Below are 20,279 nucleotides of genomic sequence, written 5' to 3' on the forward strand. Positions count from 1 at the left end.
CGAAACTTTCAAAAAGAACTTATTGAAATTATCGAAGAGGGATATTATGTGTTATACTTCTCAACAAGTTTTTAACATAGATGAAGCAGGACTTTTGTGGAAACAAATGCCTAAAAGAAGTTTCATATTGAAGAAGAAAAAACATGCCAAGTTTCAAAGCGGCGAAGGATCAGTTGACTTGATTGTTGGGTGGTAATGCTGCTGGCCATTTAAAATTAATACCACTTTTAGTTTATTTGGAAGAGGGCCAAAGTTCAACTCAAAATCCACACATTTTTCATGATTAAATTCATCCATTAAATTAAATCAATAAATTCAGTATTTTAATTGGAATTTTAAGTTTACTCTTGATACGCAAGTAGTTACCACATAATTATACATATGTAATGCAGAATATTTTATGTGTGTAAATATTTGAATAGTAAATATTTGACCGATATTTGTGCATCTTTTCATTACCGTTTATTATTGATTAGGAAATATCCTATGGCACCGACCGCAGCTCACAAATACATACGTTACCTTATGGGAAAGCGCGCTCGCTTAATGCGGATTCACTTAGCGCTCTGTTTTTCCGGAATGAATGATCAGCGTTAAGCGGGGGTCACCTGTATATGTGTGACACGATATCTCTGATATCCGAACAATATCTGCCTTTGATGTTTGAACAATACCTCAAATTCATCAAATTTATTTACCAAACTCCTAGCATTGGTGTACGCACAAGTATACATGCACCTGTTCCTATTCTTAGCTATCCTAACACAACCCATGTGTTACTTGTACCTCAATGATTCCCAGCAGTCTCTGAAATATCCTACATCTTGTTTTGCAGACTGCTGCTCATTCAATAGAAGCAGTGCATGAATCACTTTCACCTCTGCCAGTGGCTACTGTTAATCTATTAGCCCTTGTATCCCCCCAAGCTAGGAGTTTTCCAACCCACCTAACACTGCCTCAATAGCATCAGCAAATATTCTTGCACCCTTTCTATTTAAGTGTATCCCATCCCTGTTAACAAGTACAGACCAGGCTGAAAAAAATTTTACCCCTTGAGCCTTGCACAATCTTTCCAGTGCCAAATTGATCGACAAGGCTCTCATCATATACTCACTCCTATCGTGTCTGGGCAGAATTGCAGACCCTTTCAAATTCAACCCTAATTCACTGCTTTTATTCAACAGTGACCTGTATTTGTTAAGTAATTCTGCCGAATTTGTCCAGATATGATAGCAGTGATGTTATGGGAGTGCCTTGCCATTTAACTCCACACTTGAGAGAAGTTTACACGGTGGGGGATAGTTTTTCTGAACTTGGCCTGCCCTAATTAGTAAAGGAAATTTATATTTAATGGATATTGTGTTCATTTTAATAGGGGCAGTGCAGGAGTCTTTGCTCAGGTCATAGAAAAGGTAATAAGGGTTCAAGGAAACTAACTGGGGTGGGGATCCAATAAAACTTAACTGGATACCTGCATCAAGGTTTCACTTTTGCCCTCCTTGAGAATATTTGGGAGATACCTCAGTATAATAGAAAAGTTGAGCAGATGGGCTGAGAGGTGGCAACTGAAGTTTAACATTGACAGATGCAAGTAATGCATATGGGTAGCAGTGACTCCAGAGCATTATACCAACTGGCTGGTACTACACTCAAGGTAGTGGAGAATGAAAAGAACCTGGGGTAATTGTGCAGTCAGATATGAAGTTTTCTCAGCAGTGCAGGCAGATTGTCCCCTTGTATAAGGCAATGGTCAGACCACACCTTGATTACTGCATACAGGTCTGGAGGCCTTATTTCAGGAAGGATGTAGAGCTGCTGGAACGAGCACAGAGAAGGGCAACGAGATTGGTGAGTGGAACAAAGGGTTGGTGTTACCAAGAAAGGCCTAAGTTCTGCAAATTGCAGCATCTGGAGACGTGGCACTTGTGAGGTGGTCTAATTGAAGTGTATAAAGCCTTGAATGGATTGAGCAGGCTCAATGTTGATGGGATTCTTCCTCTTGCTCAGATCACTTCTGAGGGGACATAAATTCAAATTGAGGAAAGACAATTTTAGAATAGATGTGCAGAAATTTGCCTTTAGCCAGCGGGTGGTTGATAGTTGGAACAAGCTTCCATCTGTTGTAGTGGAGTTGGACAACTTAAATAAGTTCAAGGCAGAACTAGATAACCATTTGGAGTGAATAGATGGGTGAAATGGGAAAGTTTTTTTTTTTTTTTTTTTTTTGGCTGATGCTATATCAGCTTGCTTTCTTGCAGCATATGCCTCTACTGATGCTAATGCTAATAATACATGCATGAGAAGAGACATATCTGTCAGTCAAACCTACTTATGCAGTTTTAATAGATGTGTAAGGGTGGTAAAAAAATAACCTGTTTATATAGTAATTCCAGTGGTGTGGTTGACGAATTGAGTGAATTTATGCTACCAGTAAAGTCATCCAAAGCTGATGCTGTAGCACAAACCAAGAGTTTTTTCATTGTGAAATTGTTGATGAGGAATTTCACTATGGTGATTAAAATTTGTTGAGGAGAGACAGGAAAAGCTATTCTTATTAATGAATTGAAAGCAGTCAGACTGCTTTCAGTGTTGAGCTGTAAATTGAACAAAAGTCAAAATTTTATCGAAAATTTATTCTATCTACATAAACTAACCTCAACACATGCAAAAAAAAAAAAAAAACAAAAAGGCCCAGAGTTCAGTCAGTTACAATGTGTTAACAAAATTAAGCAGTTCTTCTTTACTTTTATACCACTTGTATGTTGTCTGCTTAAGAATGGCTACCTGTATGCAGTACAGCATATTGGATGCTGTACTGCATCCAATATGCTGTATTTATGCTGCTGAGTTAGCACAGCAATTTTGGTACCATGGAATGTTTATATGCATTCAGATGCAGCAAACATGTTAAGCACTTTAATAGACAAGCAAGGGTGAATTCCATATTATGGGTGACTTTAACTTACCTATTATCTATTGGAATTCATGATTAAGTATTATACCTAGCAGTATAATGTTTTTTTTTTTGTTTTAGTTTCGTTTTTTTTTTTTTTTTTTTTTTCTCATTTTGAGCCACTTATACTGCTGTTACTTATTTCAACATGTCAGAGAAAATACAAAAGGCATAAATATCATTGACTTGGACCTCTAAGGATCCAAGTATTATCAAAGATTTGATAGTGCATGAACCACTAGTAGGTAGTGATCACACTGTTATAAAATGGGTACTGTTAAAGGAAATCCTGGTGGACAAATAACTGGGAGTGGGGGACATTTTGAGGTTTTCAATTTTCAGAGGTGGGATAGCAACTCTTGTTGGTTGAGGGTCATCATAGACTCTCAGTCGTAGTGGAAATTTCAGGTTTCTGAATACAAATTCTATGTAAGAAATGAGTAGTATAGAAAACAGAGATTCTAGGACGCTTTTACACAAAAGAAACAAATTCTAAAAACACCCTCATTTTTTTCTTAAATTCATTCATTTTCCTAAAATAAACTACAAAAATTGAAAAATTAAAATTATTTGCATTTTTTAAGAAAATGTAGGTTTAAGCAGAAAATTATTAAAAAGTAATCCCTTTTTGATAAATTTATTCCTTTTTCATATTTTGTGATTCAGAATAAGTTATATAAGCTTTGTTTTTTCTCACTTTTTCCATACCTTTATAAATTAGTTTAATTTTTATTTTATTGTAATCTTCAATACTTCAGTGTTTGAATTTAAATGTAAAATACCGTTTCAGTTTTGTCAGCAACCTGAGCAGGGTCATCAATAGTCAACCCATCTATGTTAAGTGATCCAATCTGATTCATCCCTTTTCTTCTAGAGTTTAAGAACAAGTAAAGAACTCTTTACTGTTTTTCTTTGCATCCTTTGCCAAAGATTTCTCGTAATCTGCCTTCGCTTGCCTAACCTCCTTTGTGACATGATTACAGACTAGTTTATACCTGCCATAGGCTTCTGTGTCACCTGATAATTTTTATACATCCCATGCATTTTCCTTTTCTGCCACGAGTCTCATTAGTTCATTTGACAACCATTTAGGCCTAAACCTTGAAAAATATTTCTTAATAGGTATGAAACTTTTAGTAGCTTCCACGATTAATCCTTGAATGCTTCCCACTTCATCAGTTGATCCCTGTACAGAATTTAAAAACTGTCTGAGGCCACTGTAGTCACCTTTATGGAAGCAAAAACCCCTTTCCTTTCCTTTACCCCTGATGGTAGTTATATCTTTAAGTAAATCCCACATCAGTACACTGTGATCACTGCCACCTAGTGGTTCCTTTATCTGCAAATTCTTAATACACAAATGATCGCTGCTGGTAACCAGATCAAGAGCATTACCCTCTCTGGTTACCTCTTGAACATGCTGCTGTAGAAAACAGTCATCCAATAAATCTCCAAAAATCTTACTAGTATGTGAGTGACAAACTACCAAGTTCCAGTCAATATCTGGGAAGTTAAAATCCCACATTATAAGGCATTCTGATTTATTAGCCCACTCTATTTCCCTGTTCCATATTCATTGTACTCATTTGAGTCATTAGTCCTATAACACATTCCTACTCTTATTTTTGCTTTACTTACTTACTACCCATGCATGGTAGTAAGTACTTTCTACCATGCACGGGTTGAAGGTTAAGAAGATGAAGGAAGATACTTATTGACATTAGACTTGAATTTCTGTACGCTGTAATTTTTCAGGAAATTTGTATGAAGAAATGTTGTTCCAGAAAACAGAAGTTGAAAAGTTGCTTCTATGATTTTGAAGTTGGATAGCAAGAGAATGCTGACTGGTTGTGGCACGTGTTCGGACTGGTTTGAGGTGCCTCCATAGCCAGGTGGGCAGGAGCTGCAGTGCGCAGCACACACTTCTTGATTAGAATGGGGTTCGAGCCCGTGACCACCAAATACGGAGGATGCGGAAAGGTCAGGGAATGACCATCGCATATCCCCAGAGCAATATGACATTAGTTGCTAATGCTCCTAAAAACAAAATAACACACAAACAAACAAACGGACTGGTTTGGAAGAGAGAGAGAACGGAATTATAGACGCCAATTCAGATCAGTAGAAAAGACATGCAGCAAAAACAGAACATCTGTGAGGTGGAGAGGCTTTGTTAGAGATGAGTCATTAATTAACCTAACTGCCCTCCTTTCAGTGGCATCTAGAAGCCTGAGAGAGGATTTAATGCCTCCCCTGATGTGGGAACAATATTCCATTCTAAGGTAGTCTTGCAGTTTGTACAGATTGGGGGCTGGCAATATTTGTGATATGTTTATACCAAGAAATCAGGGTAATCCCTAATAGAGATATATGATGTTGTCTAGAAATCTGAGTGTCATCAAAGATAAGCATAAGAACAAGATATAAGACAAGACTGAATTTTAGAAGGTAAAGATAAAAAAAAGGTAAACTGCAGTCATTATCAATCCACTGCAGGATGGAAGCCTCCTCAACAATTCATGCCGAGGGAAATGGACCATAATCTGCCACGCTGGTCCAGTGCAGGTTGGCAGATCGGCCGTATTTAGCAGTCGGGGGGTTTGAACCCCGGTCTGCTCAAAGAGCGTGTGCTACTGCACTCCCTCTCCTCACCACTCGGCTATGGAGGCCTTTTAGAAGGATTAAAATCAACTAACTTATCTTTGCCCTGTTGGAGAATTACCTGGAGATCAGCGTCTAGGGAATTGGTAGTGGATATTCAGGAAGTTGAAGCTGTTTGTGCAGGTTAAGTTTTCTCAAACTTGAAGGTGGAATGCAATCTGCTGTCATCAGCAAAACTGTGGATAAGATTTCTGGTGGGAGAAGTTCATCAACATATAGATTTCCATGGAAGAAGATCATTAATATACAAGAGAAAAATTGTGGGAGAAAGAACTGAACTTTGAGGAATACCTGCATTTGTGGAATAGTTAGAAGACAGAGAGTCATCTACCATTACCTGATCACCTGCAGTGAGCAGTCAGAGAAAAAACTGGACACCCAGTTACAAAAAAAAAATCTAGATTGTTCCAGGTTTCTAGATTGTTCAGGCATTGGCAAACCGTAAGATGGAAACTTATTTAGTGGTCCTTTATGCCAAAACACAGATAACAGCCTTTGAAATGTCAAGAGCAACTGCTTGAGTTTCGTCAAACTTTTCCATTGAATTTAGGTGGGAAGGAGCAGCAGTGCGTAGCACACGCTTCTTGATTAAACCGGGGTTCGAACCTGTGACCACCAAATACGGAGGATGCGGAAAGGTCAGGGAATGACCACCGCATGACCCGGAGCAATATGGCCTTAGTTGCTAATGCTCCTTAAAAAAAAAAAAACCAAAAACCAAACCATTGAATTTGTCCAGCGAATGGGTAACGTAAGCTAGTAGATCACCCGTGGATCGACACCGGTTGAATCCATGCTGGTGCTCATTAATCAAATGGAAGGTTTCTAGATTGTTCAGGCATTGGCAGTTAATAGATTTCTCCATTACTTTGGAAAGAGTAGAAGTAATGGGATAGTAATTGGATGGAAGGGCTTTGTCACTCTTTTTAGGAGGCACTTCTGTAGCCAGGTGGGAAGGAGCAGCAGTGCGTAGCACACACTTCTTGATTAGATCGGGGTTAGAGCCCGTCACCACCAGATGCAGAAAGGTCAGGGAATGACCACCACATATTTCCGGAGCAATATGGCCTTAGTTGCTAATGCTCCTAAAAACCAAATAACAAACAAACAATAATAATCACCCTTTTTAGGAACTGGGTGGATACATGCAAATTTCCAAACAGAAAGGAAAACACCGGTGGAATAAGAAAGTGTAAAAAGGCAATCTAGAACAGACGTAGGCTTGGGACCACAGGTTTTGAGAACAAGTGGAGCAATACTATCAGGACCTTGTGCTTTCTTGGCATCAAGACTGTTCACAATTCTTCTGACATCCTTTTGACAGAAGACCACAGGAGGCATTGAATCAGTATCTTGAAGATGGTAGGAAGTGGTTTACCAAGATCTTAAATGCACGAGTTAGAAGAAAAGCAGGATACTAGCAGGTCGGCTTTATCTTTAGCCATGGTGGCAACAGAACTATCCATTTTTGATAGAGGTGGAAATAGATGGGCAAAAGTTGTGGCCAATAGTTTTGGCAAGAGACCAGAATGCCCAACTATCATTTTGACAAGCAAAGTTTCCTACTCTTAGCCAGTTCAAAATCTAGTTTGGACTAATTAATAGCCACAAGAGAAAGGCTACATTGGAGAAGAGGGCCACTCACGTTGACTTCTATTAAAAAGTTTATGGTAAGTTAAAAATAAACTCACTATGATTAATGTTGTTCAGTGTTACCATATAGACAAATAAAACATGACGTGTTAACTAAAAATATGGTTTATTTTGGTTTCTAGTGAAATTAACATTTCATTGATTACAGATTTCAACAATGTCATATTGTAATTGTTTCTTTATTTTCTAGACGCTGGGAGAAGCAATGAATACTTCAGAATCAGGAGATAATCAGCCATGGTCACCTACTGAAGTTTACAGCAACTGCAATCAGAGATCTCAATCTATACATTCAGTAGATGAAGAAGTAGTTCACAAAGTTACTCAGTTATCTTCAGTTATTTTGGTAAGTAAGTATACACAGTAATTAATAGCACAGTAGTGTTAATAATTAAAGTTGCAAACTTGGATATTTCTAAATAGGGAATGATAATTGGATTGCAGTGAAATTTTGAATGAGAAAAAGCACATGGAAATGAATTTGCACATGGAAACTAATTTGCTCTCAGTTGAGAGCAAATTAGTTTTTAGAACTATATTGGTACTGTTGTCAGTAAGTAACTAGTTTATATGTGTTGATTTGTGGTACATGGTGGGAAAATATTTGGGAATGCATAAGTTAACATTTTTTAAAATAATATCCAACATTGTAGTAATCTCATAGTGGTTGACACCGATCATTACTCTAGAAACAAACTGTTATCATTCCTGTAATCATTTGGTATAGCATACTAAATATTGTTTGAATAAATAAGCAAATTATTTATACTGGAAATAGAAATGGAGTTCACTGAAAGAGAAATTCTTAAAAACATTGGCTTTGTAACTAAGTGCCTGTTTACAGTGAGTTATGAAGAGAGAGAGAAAACAGAAGAACATCATCTGATTGAGGGTTAAAAACAAAGGGGGGGAACATAAGGACAAAGTACAAGAACCAAATGTGCTTCAAATTCATTTATTTGGAATGTACTCTTTTTTTTTTTTTTTTTTTTTTTATTTGTAAAAACTGTTATGATTATGACAGTGAATACATTCTAAGGGTGAAAGTACATACTGAGATTTGGAATGCCACTAGCTATGGCATCAAGTTGCTGCCTCCATAGCCAGGTGGGAAGGAGCAGCAGCACGTAGCACACGCTTCTTGATTAGACCGGGGTTCGAGCCCGTCACCACCAAATACGGAGGATGCGGAAAGGTCAGGGAATGACCACCGCACCGGAGCAATATGGCCTTAGTTGCTAATGCTCCTAAAAACCAAATAACAACAACAACAATGGCATCAAAGAGGTGAAACACCAACAGTTGCTCACCCCATTATGTACATATGCACAAGATGTGCTCCTTTGTTATTCCTTAAAATTTAAAAATTAGCATGCATCCTCCTTATATAACTTGAAAGATTGGCCTCCATGTTTATTTAAGATTTATTAGAATAATAAACTTACAGTTTATTATTCTAATAAATAAACTTAGTTTATTTATTAGATATTTTAGATATATATATTAGATATTATATTAAATCTTAAATAAACTTACAGTTTATTTAAGATTTATTAGAATTTGAGAAAAAGAAAATACTGAACTGGAATTATCCACTTTTCTATTTAGGGTACTCAGAAAAATTTAAAGACTATCGGCAACCAGCTTCATAACTACCAAGAACAGCAATCTGCGCAGAATAGCATGATTATTAAAGTAAGCTTTTCTTTTTTTTCCCCTAAAATTAAAAGTTAAATTCCAAACCCTGCAATTAACCCTTTGGAGATCACAGTCCCATTAAGAGAGTGGTGGGTTGTGATGTATATGTCAGATACACACCAATTTTTTTATTAGCTTTTACATTTTTCAAGTAGTTTCTTACTGAATTTAAGGTCTTAATTATATTTTACTATTTTGTTAATGTTTTTAACCTTAATTTGTTAACATACACATTTTTAGAAAACAAAGAAAAAACTTAAAAGTATTTTTTTTTTTTTTTTTTTTTATGAAACCCCCAGACACGAAAGGCATCAAAACCTATAGTACTTAGTACCGTGCATGAGTTGAAGGAGAAGTATGGGGCGATGGGGATGCCGGAAACTTTGCTCTAGAGACTAAACATGGATTTCACCACTTCAAGCCTCCAATAAGCAAAGTGGTGGTATTTCACCGGTTGATGAAAGTCATTTCAAATCTGAGCATACATTTCAACAAAATCATTTTATAATATTAAAAACAAAAAAGAAATTCTAGTTCAAAAACAAAATGTAGAAAATATAGTAAAACATTCATAAATCATTTAATGTTTTGCATTCTTTGAAAGCAGTTACTACATATCATTATTGTGTGTTCTAGGGAAAAAAAATCATCACAACATTTACAGGAAAAACTTAAAAAAACAAGTTTTTTTTTTTTTTTTTTAATTTTTGAAGAGTAACATATCGAACAGCATTTTCTCTTTTTTTGTGGTGGATGTTTTGGGATCATTGGTGTATGCATCATTTTTGTGCAAAGCTTGATGAATTTCTTGCAATTTCAAATGAAGCACCTTGTGGATTCCAGTATTATGATCTGATCTTATTATCTCTTCAGACACAAGACTGGCGACTAGGTTTCCGAGAAACTCTCTCTCTACATTGAGCCTCCTGCTAATTTCCTATGTGGATAATTTGTGTATTGCGCATGCACTTACATTGAGCATGGTATAAAAAATAGCCATAGGCAATGTCTTGTGTTTCTTGCTATGTTATACATAGCAGTCATTTTATCAACAACATCTACGCCCGATTTAGTGCTATTGTACTATGAGATGATTTCAGGCTTTCCTGAATCTGGGTCATTGGCTTTATGGAATCATACTTGAAATCAGAATAACATTTTCCCTTTTTCTTGGAACATGTGACACTGTTGTGCAATCAGTGTGAGTCCAACCAAGTTAGACTTCTCTTGTGTGTTTGACAATGAACTCGAGTGGAAGATGTGGCTTATTTTTTCATAATTTACCAATGTATGACAGCCTTTGTTTCTTCAGCTCTTTTTGTAGTTTAATATCAGAAATCCAATTATCAGCAGTGATAATTGGTCTTGAAAGATAGGTTCTGCAAGCCTTTTCACAAAACTTGCTAAAGCAGTACAGACCTTCGGGCTGTTTCTCTGCATAAAATTTCAAGGTTTCATGTGTATAAAACTTTAGCATCAACCACACAAAAAAATTTTATGCTGTACTCATTAGGCTTTGAGGGAATATACTGGCTAAATCCACAATTCCTCTGAATCTGGCTAGCATTTCATTTATTGTAACATTTTGCCCCAAAGAATAACACGCTTTTCAATTTTTGGCAAATGTTGTAAAATCTTGGCTCACAGCTGCCAACTTGTCAAGCTTTAGATGGTCTCCACGAGTCTGTTTGTTGTTGAATTATGAACCTTCACAGAGGCATTGTCAATCAGAACACCTGCTCCATTTGTAGCCCACAGTTCCTCTAAATTTTGGCAGTTAATCTTATGTATTCTGACCAAATAAAGTACGTCTAAAAATGCCTTAATTTTGTAATGTCCATTGTTTTTGCATCTCTCTCTCTCTCTCTCTCTCTCGCTCTCGCAAGTGTAATTGCCTTGTATTAATTCTATGTATTTATTACTGTATGCTAATACCAGATTCAGTATTCCGTCACTAATAAAACAATTTCATGCATCATGCTCCATTTTTGCATGTCTGTTTTCTTTTCTCATTAATGACAATTGGGATAGTATATTTTGTGGTTGTCTTTTTATCTTCTCCACTTTTTTATTTTTTTTTTGCCTTTTCCAAAAATAAATTTTTATCTTTACTATCGGCAGTTTCTTCACTGTTGCAAGCATCTTGTTCCGTTACAGAGTTGTCAGAACGTATTCTGACAAAGTCCTCATCATCAACATTACTTTCATCATCAAAATCATATACTTCATTGTCATTATCTGAATCATCTGTTTCTTATAAAAAGTCTGTATTTCTGTGATGTTGCCAGTCTTGGATAAATTATAAAACTTTTCTGTTATGTGTGATCCCTACTTATTTATAGACACAAAAAAATAATTACACAATGCATCATGGTATCTGACAGATACAAAAATTAGAGTTCTGATGAACATCAAACAAAAACTAATACTAGTAGAGCTGTTGTAACAATTCTGTTTGTGGAAATTGTAGGGGAAGGGATACTCAGAGCCGCATGGAGGTTCAAGATCATACTTGTTTACAATTTGGAATTGCAAAATAAAATACCAATCATGTATCTCACCGATATAAGCTACGTCTGAAGGGTTAATATATTGAGTAAAAGGCAAGTGTGTTTGTTACATGGAATATACAAACTTAAATATAAAAGGAAAGACACTTTTTCCACAGGAAAAATTTTTTGTACAGTTTTTAGATGTCCATTACCTTACATATAGTACGATTACTTGTTAGGCTAATTTGTTATAGATTTTTTAGATCAACACCATATAATCCTGTGGTCGGGCCAGAATGAGAATTTTAGTTCGGATAAAGTTATGAAAGAACTAAAATGTTAATTTTCAGTTTCTTTCTTGATCTGGAAATGTAGCCTATAACAAATTACTTTAGCAAGTTATTGTATTGATGTTAATGGTGATCTGTTTCACAACTGTACAGAAATTAACTAAACTTTTTCACATTGAAATAATGTTCATTTTATATTTAAGTATTTTAATTGTTTTATTTTTATTATTATATTTTAATTATTTTTGATAACTTGTTCTACATTTTGACTTTTCAGTGTCTTAATATTTCATAAAATTCCCTTCATGTGAGGGAATTGAAGTTATGTGTTACAAATAGTGTATCCTGGCTTTTTAACTGTGGGGGTAGCTGAGGATTAGGACTGCATGTTCCCCTCTCCCACACATGGTACGGTGTTATTTCTAGAAATAAGCTATGTTTGATTTGCTTTGTGATACCTTTACACAATTTTTTAACCATACCTTGAATTTATTTAGTCTAATCATACTATAATTGGAAAAATTGTTCAATAGGTGTAGTTTCTTAGAAAATGAATTTCAACTTTTGTTTTTATTTTTGTATGTTTATAGCTTTTTAAATGCTTATTACTTTTTTTTTTTTTTTTTTGACCATTTCACTTGCTTATGAGGAAAAGAAAATAATCTTTGTATAACTTTAGTATAAACACAAATATGATTGTTTTCAAGACTGTTTTGGAAAAATAAATACTAATTTCTCTGAAACAAATGCAACAAATACATACTACAATTAACAGTATATCTGTCAAAATGTGATTCTGCTACTTGAGTATCAAGATACCCTGATATTCAGAATAAAATAAATCATGATACTGATGAAACACAGTCCATCACATTTTCTCCCTCTAACCAGTTGTATGTTTATTTTGTCTCATGCTTTCCTGTTCAGTTGGAATACTAATGACTAGAGACTTGTTTTTCATGCTTTGCAATAAATGCAAAGTTTTTAATAAATGTGACATTAATGCAAAAATTAATTCCTTTAAGAAATGTGAATTCCTTAAAATATTCCCTTTTCTATCAAGGTAAGTACTTAATTTGACATAAACCATAAATTAATTATTCTTTATGGTAAATGGTTTCTAACCATTAACATATTCAGCAATCTGATTGGCTCCTTCCCTTCTAATTTTGATATTTCTGATTCCCTCCCCCCCTTTGTTTTGTGGCTTGGTGCATTATGGCCTTAGTTGCTAATGTGCCATAAAACAGCAACTAACCAACCAATCCTTTTAATTTTGCCTTCCTTAGAGTAAATATATCTGGAAGGCATCAACAGGTAGCAGAAAAACTCGAAACAGCAGTCCCTGTGTAAGTTCACTTATCGTGCTTGGCTTTCTGCTCTTGTCATTATCTGTTATTGTTTGTGGTTAAAAACATTTTATATGAACAACCTTATTTTCTGAGTTATTCTGATTCCTGCAATTTTTCATATAACCTGTATGTTATGTACCACATGTGAGTGTAAGTGTTCCAAATAATAACCACACATGTAATTTCGTTGTTTAATAAAGATTATAAATTAACAATTGCTCATTTAATTTTGATTCAGTAAAAATAATATGAAAATATTTATTTTTCTGGTAATCCTAACATTGTGGGACAAATTCAAATTGATATTCCTGAGAGAGCAGCAAAATTCAGAGACAAGGCTTTAATAAATGATGAGAACATTTTGAGGTGTAAACATTTCAGTTTTCGACTTTATTGGAAGAAGGAAAATATGGATAAATGTATTAAAAGTGTTAATTATCTTAAGCAAATATTGAAATTTCACCAGCTAATCTTAGTTACCAGTCAACAATAGTAGAGATTTTGGATGCCAGAAAGCATGTGAAGGAGAACAAGCCATGGAACAAGTAAATACATGACTAGGTTGTGTTAGGATAATTAAGAATAAGAGAAGGTGCATATACTTGGATTTATACCAATGCTAGGAGTTTAGTAAATAAATTTGATGAATTGGAGGTGCTGGTCAAGACTTCAAAGGCACATATTGTTGGAATATCAGACATGCTGTCATACAGATATAAGGAATGCAGAATTGGAATTTGGGGAATACAATGTGTACAGAAAGGATAGACAGGATAGGAAGAGAGGAGGGGTTATGCTGTTAGTTAAGAAACACACAAAATCTCAGGAAGTGCATCCAGTTTACATTGGTGGACAGTGCAATGTTGAGTTAGTTTGGTGTGACTTAAGCACTGGGAAAGAAAAATTGAGAGTAGGAGTGTGTTATAGGCCTGATTGAGGTGTATAAAACCTTGAATGGTTTGAGCATGCTCAATGCTGATGGTATTCTTCCTCTTGCTCAGAACAATTGCTTGAGATGGCATAAATTCAAATTGAGGAAAGACAGTTATTGGATAGATATGCAGAAGTTTGCCTTTAGCCAGTGGGTGATTGATTGCTGGAACAAACTTCCATCAGTCGTAGAAGTTGATAGCTTAAATAGATTCAAGGCAGAACCAGACAAACATTTGGAGCGAGTGGATGGGTGAAATGAGAAGGGTGTGTGTGTGTTTTTTTTTGGCTGATGCTATATAAGCTTGCTTTCTTGCATCATGTGCCTTTGCTAATGCTAATGACTCTAGTGAGTATAATAAACAACTGTACAGAGAAATAAGAGTGTGCCAGTAAATCAAAAGTGCCTTATAATATAAGATTTTAATTTCCCAGATATTGACTGAAATTTGTGGGTTGGTCGCTCACACACTAGCAAGGCTTTTGTGGATTTATTGGATGATTGTTGTTTACAGCAGCGTGTTTGGGAGGTAACTAGAGGGAGTAATACTCTTGATCTGATTATCAGTAGTGATTCTTCATGCATTAATAATCTGCAGATAAAGGAACCACTAGGTGGCAGTGGTCACAGTGTGCTGAAGTGGGATTTACTCAAAGAGATAACTACCATCAGGGGTAAAGGGAAGGGTTTTTTCTTTCGTAAAAGTGACTAAGGTGGTCTGAGACAGTAATTAAATTCTATACGGTGGGACCAACTGGTGATGTTACCAACAGCAAATTCAAAATGGGAAGCATTCAAAGAATTAATCTTGGAAGCTAATAGGCTTTTCATACCAACTACCAACTAAGAAATATTGTTCAAGGTTTAGGCCTAAATGGATGTCAGATGAACTAATGATACATATAAATTAACCGGTGACACAGAAGAGTATGGTGGATATACGCTAGCCTGTAATCAAGTCACAAAGGAGGTTAGGCAAGTGAAGGCAGATGATGAGAAATCTCTGGCAAAGGATGCAAAAAAAAACAGCAAAGATTTCTTTATTTATGTAAACTCTAGAACAGGGGTAGGCAACAGCCGGTCCCCTCCGTAAATGCATAAATATAGAAAATCCATACCTGACTACGCTCGCTGTAAACCGTAAACGTTCGGCTTAATTCGGTTCAATCGGGAATCACGGCCAGTGCAGTGTACAGCAGTAAGCAGTGCGCAGTTAACCAGGTGATTCTATGCAGCGTCAAAGAGTATTATTTCCTAATTATTATTGTAGCATCGATCGAACGAAGTTCCTTTGAGTTTTGACTTCTTATTGAAAAAAATAATATTGGTGCAAGATATTTTATAAGTCAGTTTATGCCTTTTCTAATTATTACAATTTTTAATTTAATATAATTTATAGCCCATAAAATGAGCCAATTGAAAAAAAAAGAAAAATTGATGCCGAATGCTGCATTTTCAATGATAATTGGACATTCAAATATTTAATTGCAAATATAGACGATAAAGTTGTTTGTTTGGTTTGTAACAAAACTATTTCCGTTTTTAAAGAATATAATCTAAAAAGGCATTTTTCAACAAAAATTTCGTAAAATCTAAGCTATTTTCACCGGAACAAATGAAAATTGAAGCAGAAAATTTAAAATGTGGTTTGCGTAAGCAACAAAATACTTTGAAAATTTTGTCAAATACAGATAGAGCTCTGACAAAACTAGTTACATTGTTGCACATTGCAAAACAATGTAAATCATTTTCTGACGAGGAATTTGTGAAGGAATGTTTGATAGATATTGCTGAATTATTATGCCCTGATAAAAAACTGACGTTTGAAAAAATTTCTTTGTCACGAAGAACTCTTGTGAGACGAATTGATAGTATTTCAAGTAATTTATGTGATCAATTAAAATTAAAATTGGAGGATTGTACTTACCATGCACTGGTTTTAGATGAGTCATGTGACATTACCGATACGAGTCAACTTTTAATCTTTATTCGAGGTATAAATCATAGATTTGAATTTACGGAGGAATTACTTTCTGCATATCCTATGAAAGACACAACGACTGGTGAAGATTTTTTTATAGCTCTTCAAGAAGCTTTGCAAAAACATAATATAAAGTGGGACAAAATTGTCAACATCCCAACTGATGGGTGTCCTAGTTTGACAGGAAAAAACATTGGATTATTAAAAAGAATAAGCAATGAAATAAAGCGTATTCCAGGAAAAGAAATAATTTTCTTACATTGTATAATTCATCAAGAAACACTTTGCAAAAAGTTTTAAACTGAAGCATATTATATCGGTTGTAACAAAAGTAGTTAATTTTATTTGTGGAAGAGCTTTAAACCACCGGCAATTCATAACATTTTTGAAAGAAATTGAATGTGATTTTACTGATATTCCTTACCATACAGACATAAGATGGCTTAGTCTTGCAAAAGTGTTAAAATGATTTCATGATTTGTTAGATGAAATTGTAAACTTCTTAAATGCTAAGGACAAGCTGAATGAATTTTGTGAATTAAAAGATGAACAATGGCTGAACGACTTTTTCTTCTCCGTTGATATGTTTTCGCATCAAAATGAATTAAATTTATTATTATAATGGAAAGGACTATTTATTTTTGATATGTATACAAATGTCACATCATTTACGAGAAAACTCAAGTTATTTTCACAACAATTCCAAAATAAAGTTAACTCACTTTCCAATCTTACAAAAAAGTGAAAAAAGAACTTGAAATGTGCTGATTTTAAGAAATATGAGGCTATAATAAGTGGCTTATTTAATGACTTTACAAGAAGATTTGATGATTTTCAGAAAATTTCTAAAGATCTATCTTTAGTAAGCCTACCATTTAATTTTAATGTCAATGATGCGCCACCTTGTATCCAGTTGGAACTGATAAATTTACAATCAAATTTAATATTAAAGAATCAATTTGCTCAAAAAACAATAACGGACTTTTATGCCTCGTTAAATCCAGAAATGTTTAAAAATATTCTGGATAATGCACAGAAATATTTGGCATTCTTTTGATCGACATACCTATGCGAAACTACATTTTCTTTAAGGAAAAATACAAAGAGCAAAATTAGATCAAGAATAACTGATGAAAATTTAGGAGCAGTTCTACGAATAGCCACTAGTGAACTGAATCCCAATTTTGATGAAATCATAAATCAGGAACATTCCAAATGTAATCCCTCACATTAAAGTTTTTGTTTTCTGCATTTACTTTGTTATCATAACAATAAAAATGTTTATTCCAAATTGTAGTTCTTATCTGTACCTATCTATAATCGATTCCTATTTAAATATTGTATTTACTTTTTTTTTAAATATATTAATAATTTGGTAATTCAAGTAATATAACATTTTTTAGGTTCTGATTTTTTTGTTAAATCGTTCAATCTATTCCGGCCCGCGTCATGATATGAAAATTTCATTTGGCCCGCTGACGAAAAAAGTTGCCCACCCCTGCTCTAGAAGGAAGGGGATGAATCAGATCAGTCCACTTCATATCAATGGTTCGGTTGTTGATGATCTTGCTGAGGTAGCTTACAATCTGAATGAGTATTTTGCATCTACATTCACACACGAGGAAGTCTCTAGGGAAGTTGAGGCCAGATCAAGCTCTAGCAGGGAGCTAAATAATTTTGTAATAACTGATTGCAAAGTGGAGGAGAAATTGTTGAAGTTGAACATAAGAAAGGCACCTAGGGTGGATGGAAATTATACAGTTATATTAAAGGAAGTAAGCAAACCCTTAGGCCCAATTATGAGGGCTTTCTTGGACTCAGAGGAGGTCCCCATGGACTCGAGATGTGCAAATGTGTCCCCATTTCGCAAAGGGGGATCAAATGGTGACATGAGTAATTACAGACCTCTTAGTTTAACTTGCATTCCAGGGAAAATAATGGAGTCATTAATTAAAGAAGCACTGCAGGATCATATAGACAAGACTTCAGTTATAGTTCAGAGACAGCATAGGTTTGTTAAGGGAAAGTCTTGTCTGACAAATTTGATTGGATATTATGATGTGGTCACAAAGGAACTGGATGCAAAAAATAATTTTGATATCATATACTTGGATTTTAAGAAAGCTTTTGATACTATTGCATGCTGAAGACTACTGTACAAATTGGAGCAGTATGGCGGCATTAAGAGAAAGTTGCTGCTATGGATAAAGGAATGGTAGAGTGGAGAAGACATAGAGTGGTAATCAATTGACACTGCTATTCGTGGACTAATATTATTAGTGGAGTTGCCCAGGGTTCAGTGTTGGGCCCCTTGTTGTTTTCTGTATTTGTCAGTGATATTGAAGAAGGTATATCAGAATTTATGTCCAAGTTTGCAGACGGTACGAAGGTGAGATGAGAAGTGGCAACTGAAGTTGAAGATTGACAAATGTAAAGTACTTCATATGGGTAGCAGTAACTGCAGAGTAACGTACCAACTGTGTAGTACTACACTCAGGGTAGTGGTGAATGAAAAGGTCCCGGGGATTATTATGTATTATTGTGTATTCAGATATAAAGTTTTCTGACAGTGCAGACAGGCTGCAAGTGTAGCTCATGGTGTCTTGTCAATGATATACAGGAATTTTGCTAGTGAGGATAAGGAAGTGATTATCCCCTTGTATAAGGCAGTGGTCAGACTACACCTTGAGTACTGCATTCCAGTCTGGAGGCTTTGTTTTAGGTTGTATAGCTGCTTACATGAGTACAGAGAAGGGCAATGAGATTGGTGAACAGAACAAAGGGTTGCTGTTACTAAGAAAGACTTAAGTCCTGCAAATTGCAGCCCCTGGAGACTTGGCACCAGCAAGGTGATCTAATCGAGGTGTATAAGGACTTGTATGGTTTGAGCAAACTCAATGCTGATGGGAATCTTCCTCTTGTTCAGATTACTTACCTGTGGAGACATAAAATTTAAATTGAGGAAAGACAATTATAGAATAGATGCATGAAATTTTCCTTTAGCCAATGGGAGGTTGATAGTTGGAACAAACTTCCATCTGTTGTAGTGGAGGTCGACAACTTAATTAAGTTCAATGGAAAACTAAACAACCATTTGGAGTGAATGGATGGGTAAAATGGGAAGGTTTTTTTTTTTTGGTTGCTGCTATATAAGCTTGCTTTCTTATATCATATGCCTCTGCTAATGCTAAATCTGTTTTTATTCAAGCTACAGTATTAATGTACCACAAAGCAAACATTCCTCTGGAAAAATTAGATGATCGTTCAGTGTGACAACATTTTAACAAATATATACAGTGAATTCCAGTTATTTGGGCCATTGGTTAATCGGGGTAGCTGTTTATGTGGGACAAATTTTAAAAAACAGACCCAATTGAGAAAATAGCCAGGGTTTACTTCACTTAATTGGGACAACATCCATTTAATCTGAGCAGGAGACTTCAGCACTCAAGATTACCCCACGATTGTCTCCGACCATACCACTTGGTTCCGTCGGATTTCTGGAGGTCACAACAATAAAAACAATTAGCAGTCCCGTGTTTATTGGACTTTTCTGTTAGTGCAATCTATTATAAACGGAGAGTAAACTTGACCTTCTTGAATTTGCGATAATACTGATAGCTGGATTTCTGTGGGTTTTCACGTTATGGTGAAATTCGTTTCCCCTTCCATGAAATCTTCAATCATATAAAAAACAAATTTTCAGAACCTTCTCTTCATTCCTATTTTTTAAGCTTTGTAACTTATTACTCTGTTCTCACTTGCAAGTATCGTGTTACTTGCAATTTGTGTGTGTGCCATGTTCTTTGTTATTGATGCTTATCTTTTTTACTGTTTTACATTTTAACCCCCACCCAGAAATGTTAGTGAACAGAAATATCAACTAGTTAGTATGTACATATTACAGTACGTATTAATTAAGCGTAAATATATGTTTATGTATGTAAGCATAAATTTATTTTTATTTTGCTAACCTGTGGAAAATATTCCGATTTTCACATAATTTTTTCATTTAATTTTTTAATTGGTAAGGTAATAAAGTGTAAATTTGTGCTTAATATATCTTTACTTTTATAGCCAATTAGAATTGCTGTTTAATAGAATTAAAATTCAATTCACAAATGTGATCACAATGACTGGCAATAACTACATATCGTATAGTGAACGGTACTTTACCATGGTGAGTCCAATGTAACGTGATTTGATCATACAGAAAATCAGTCATAAAGAGAGGGGGGGGGGTCCGTTGTTTTTTTAACTCTGTACGT

At 35.1% G+C, this 20,279-nt stretch overlaps 1 protein-coding gene across 2 annotated transcripts in view; it reads left to right on the plus strand.

Annotated features, from left to right (window-relative positions):
* LOC150084753 (uncharacterized) overlaps positions 1-20,279 on the plus strand; it is a 328,924-nt gene that overhangs the window by 19,034 nt on the left and 289,611 nt on the right. For both annotated transcript variants that reach the window (XM_090375493.1, XM_090375494.1), the window contains exons 2-3: positions 7,458-7,613; positions 8,876-8,962. In XM_090375493.1, coding sequence (XP_090231619.1) covers positions 7,473-7,613; positions 8,876-8,962 — 228 coding nt within the window. In that variant the 5' untranslated portion in view covers positions 7,458-7,472. The remainder of the gene's footprint in view (positions 1-7,457; positions 7,614-8,875; positions 8,963-20,279) is intronic.

This window comes from Mastigoproctus giganteus, chromosome 6 (assembly GCF_048544385.1).
Source record: "Mastigoproctus giganteus isolate SK-2022 chromosome 6, ASM4854438v1, whole genome shotgun sequence".
NCBI classification, from domain to species: domain Eukaryota; kingdom Metazoa; phylum Arthropoda; class Arachnida; order Uropygi; family Thelyphonidae; genus Mastigoproctus; species Mastigoproctus giganteus.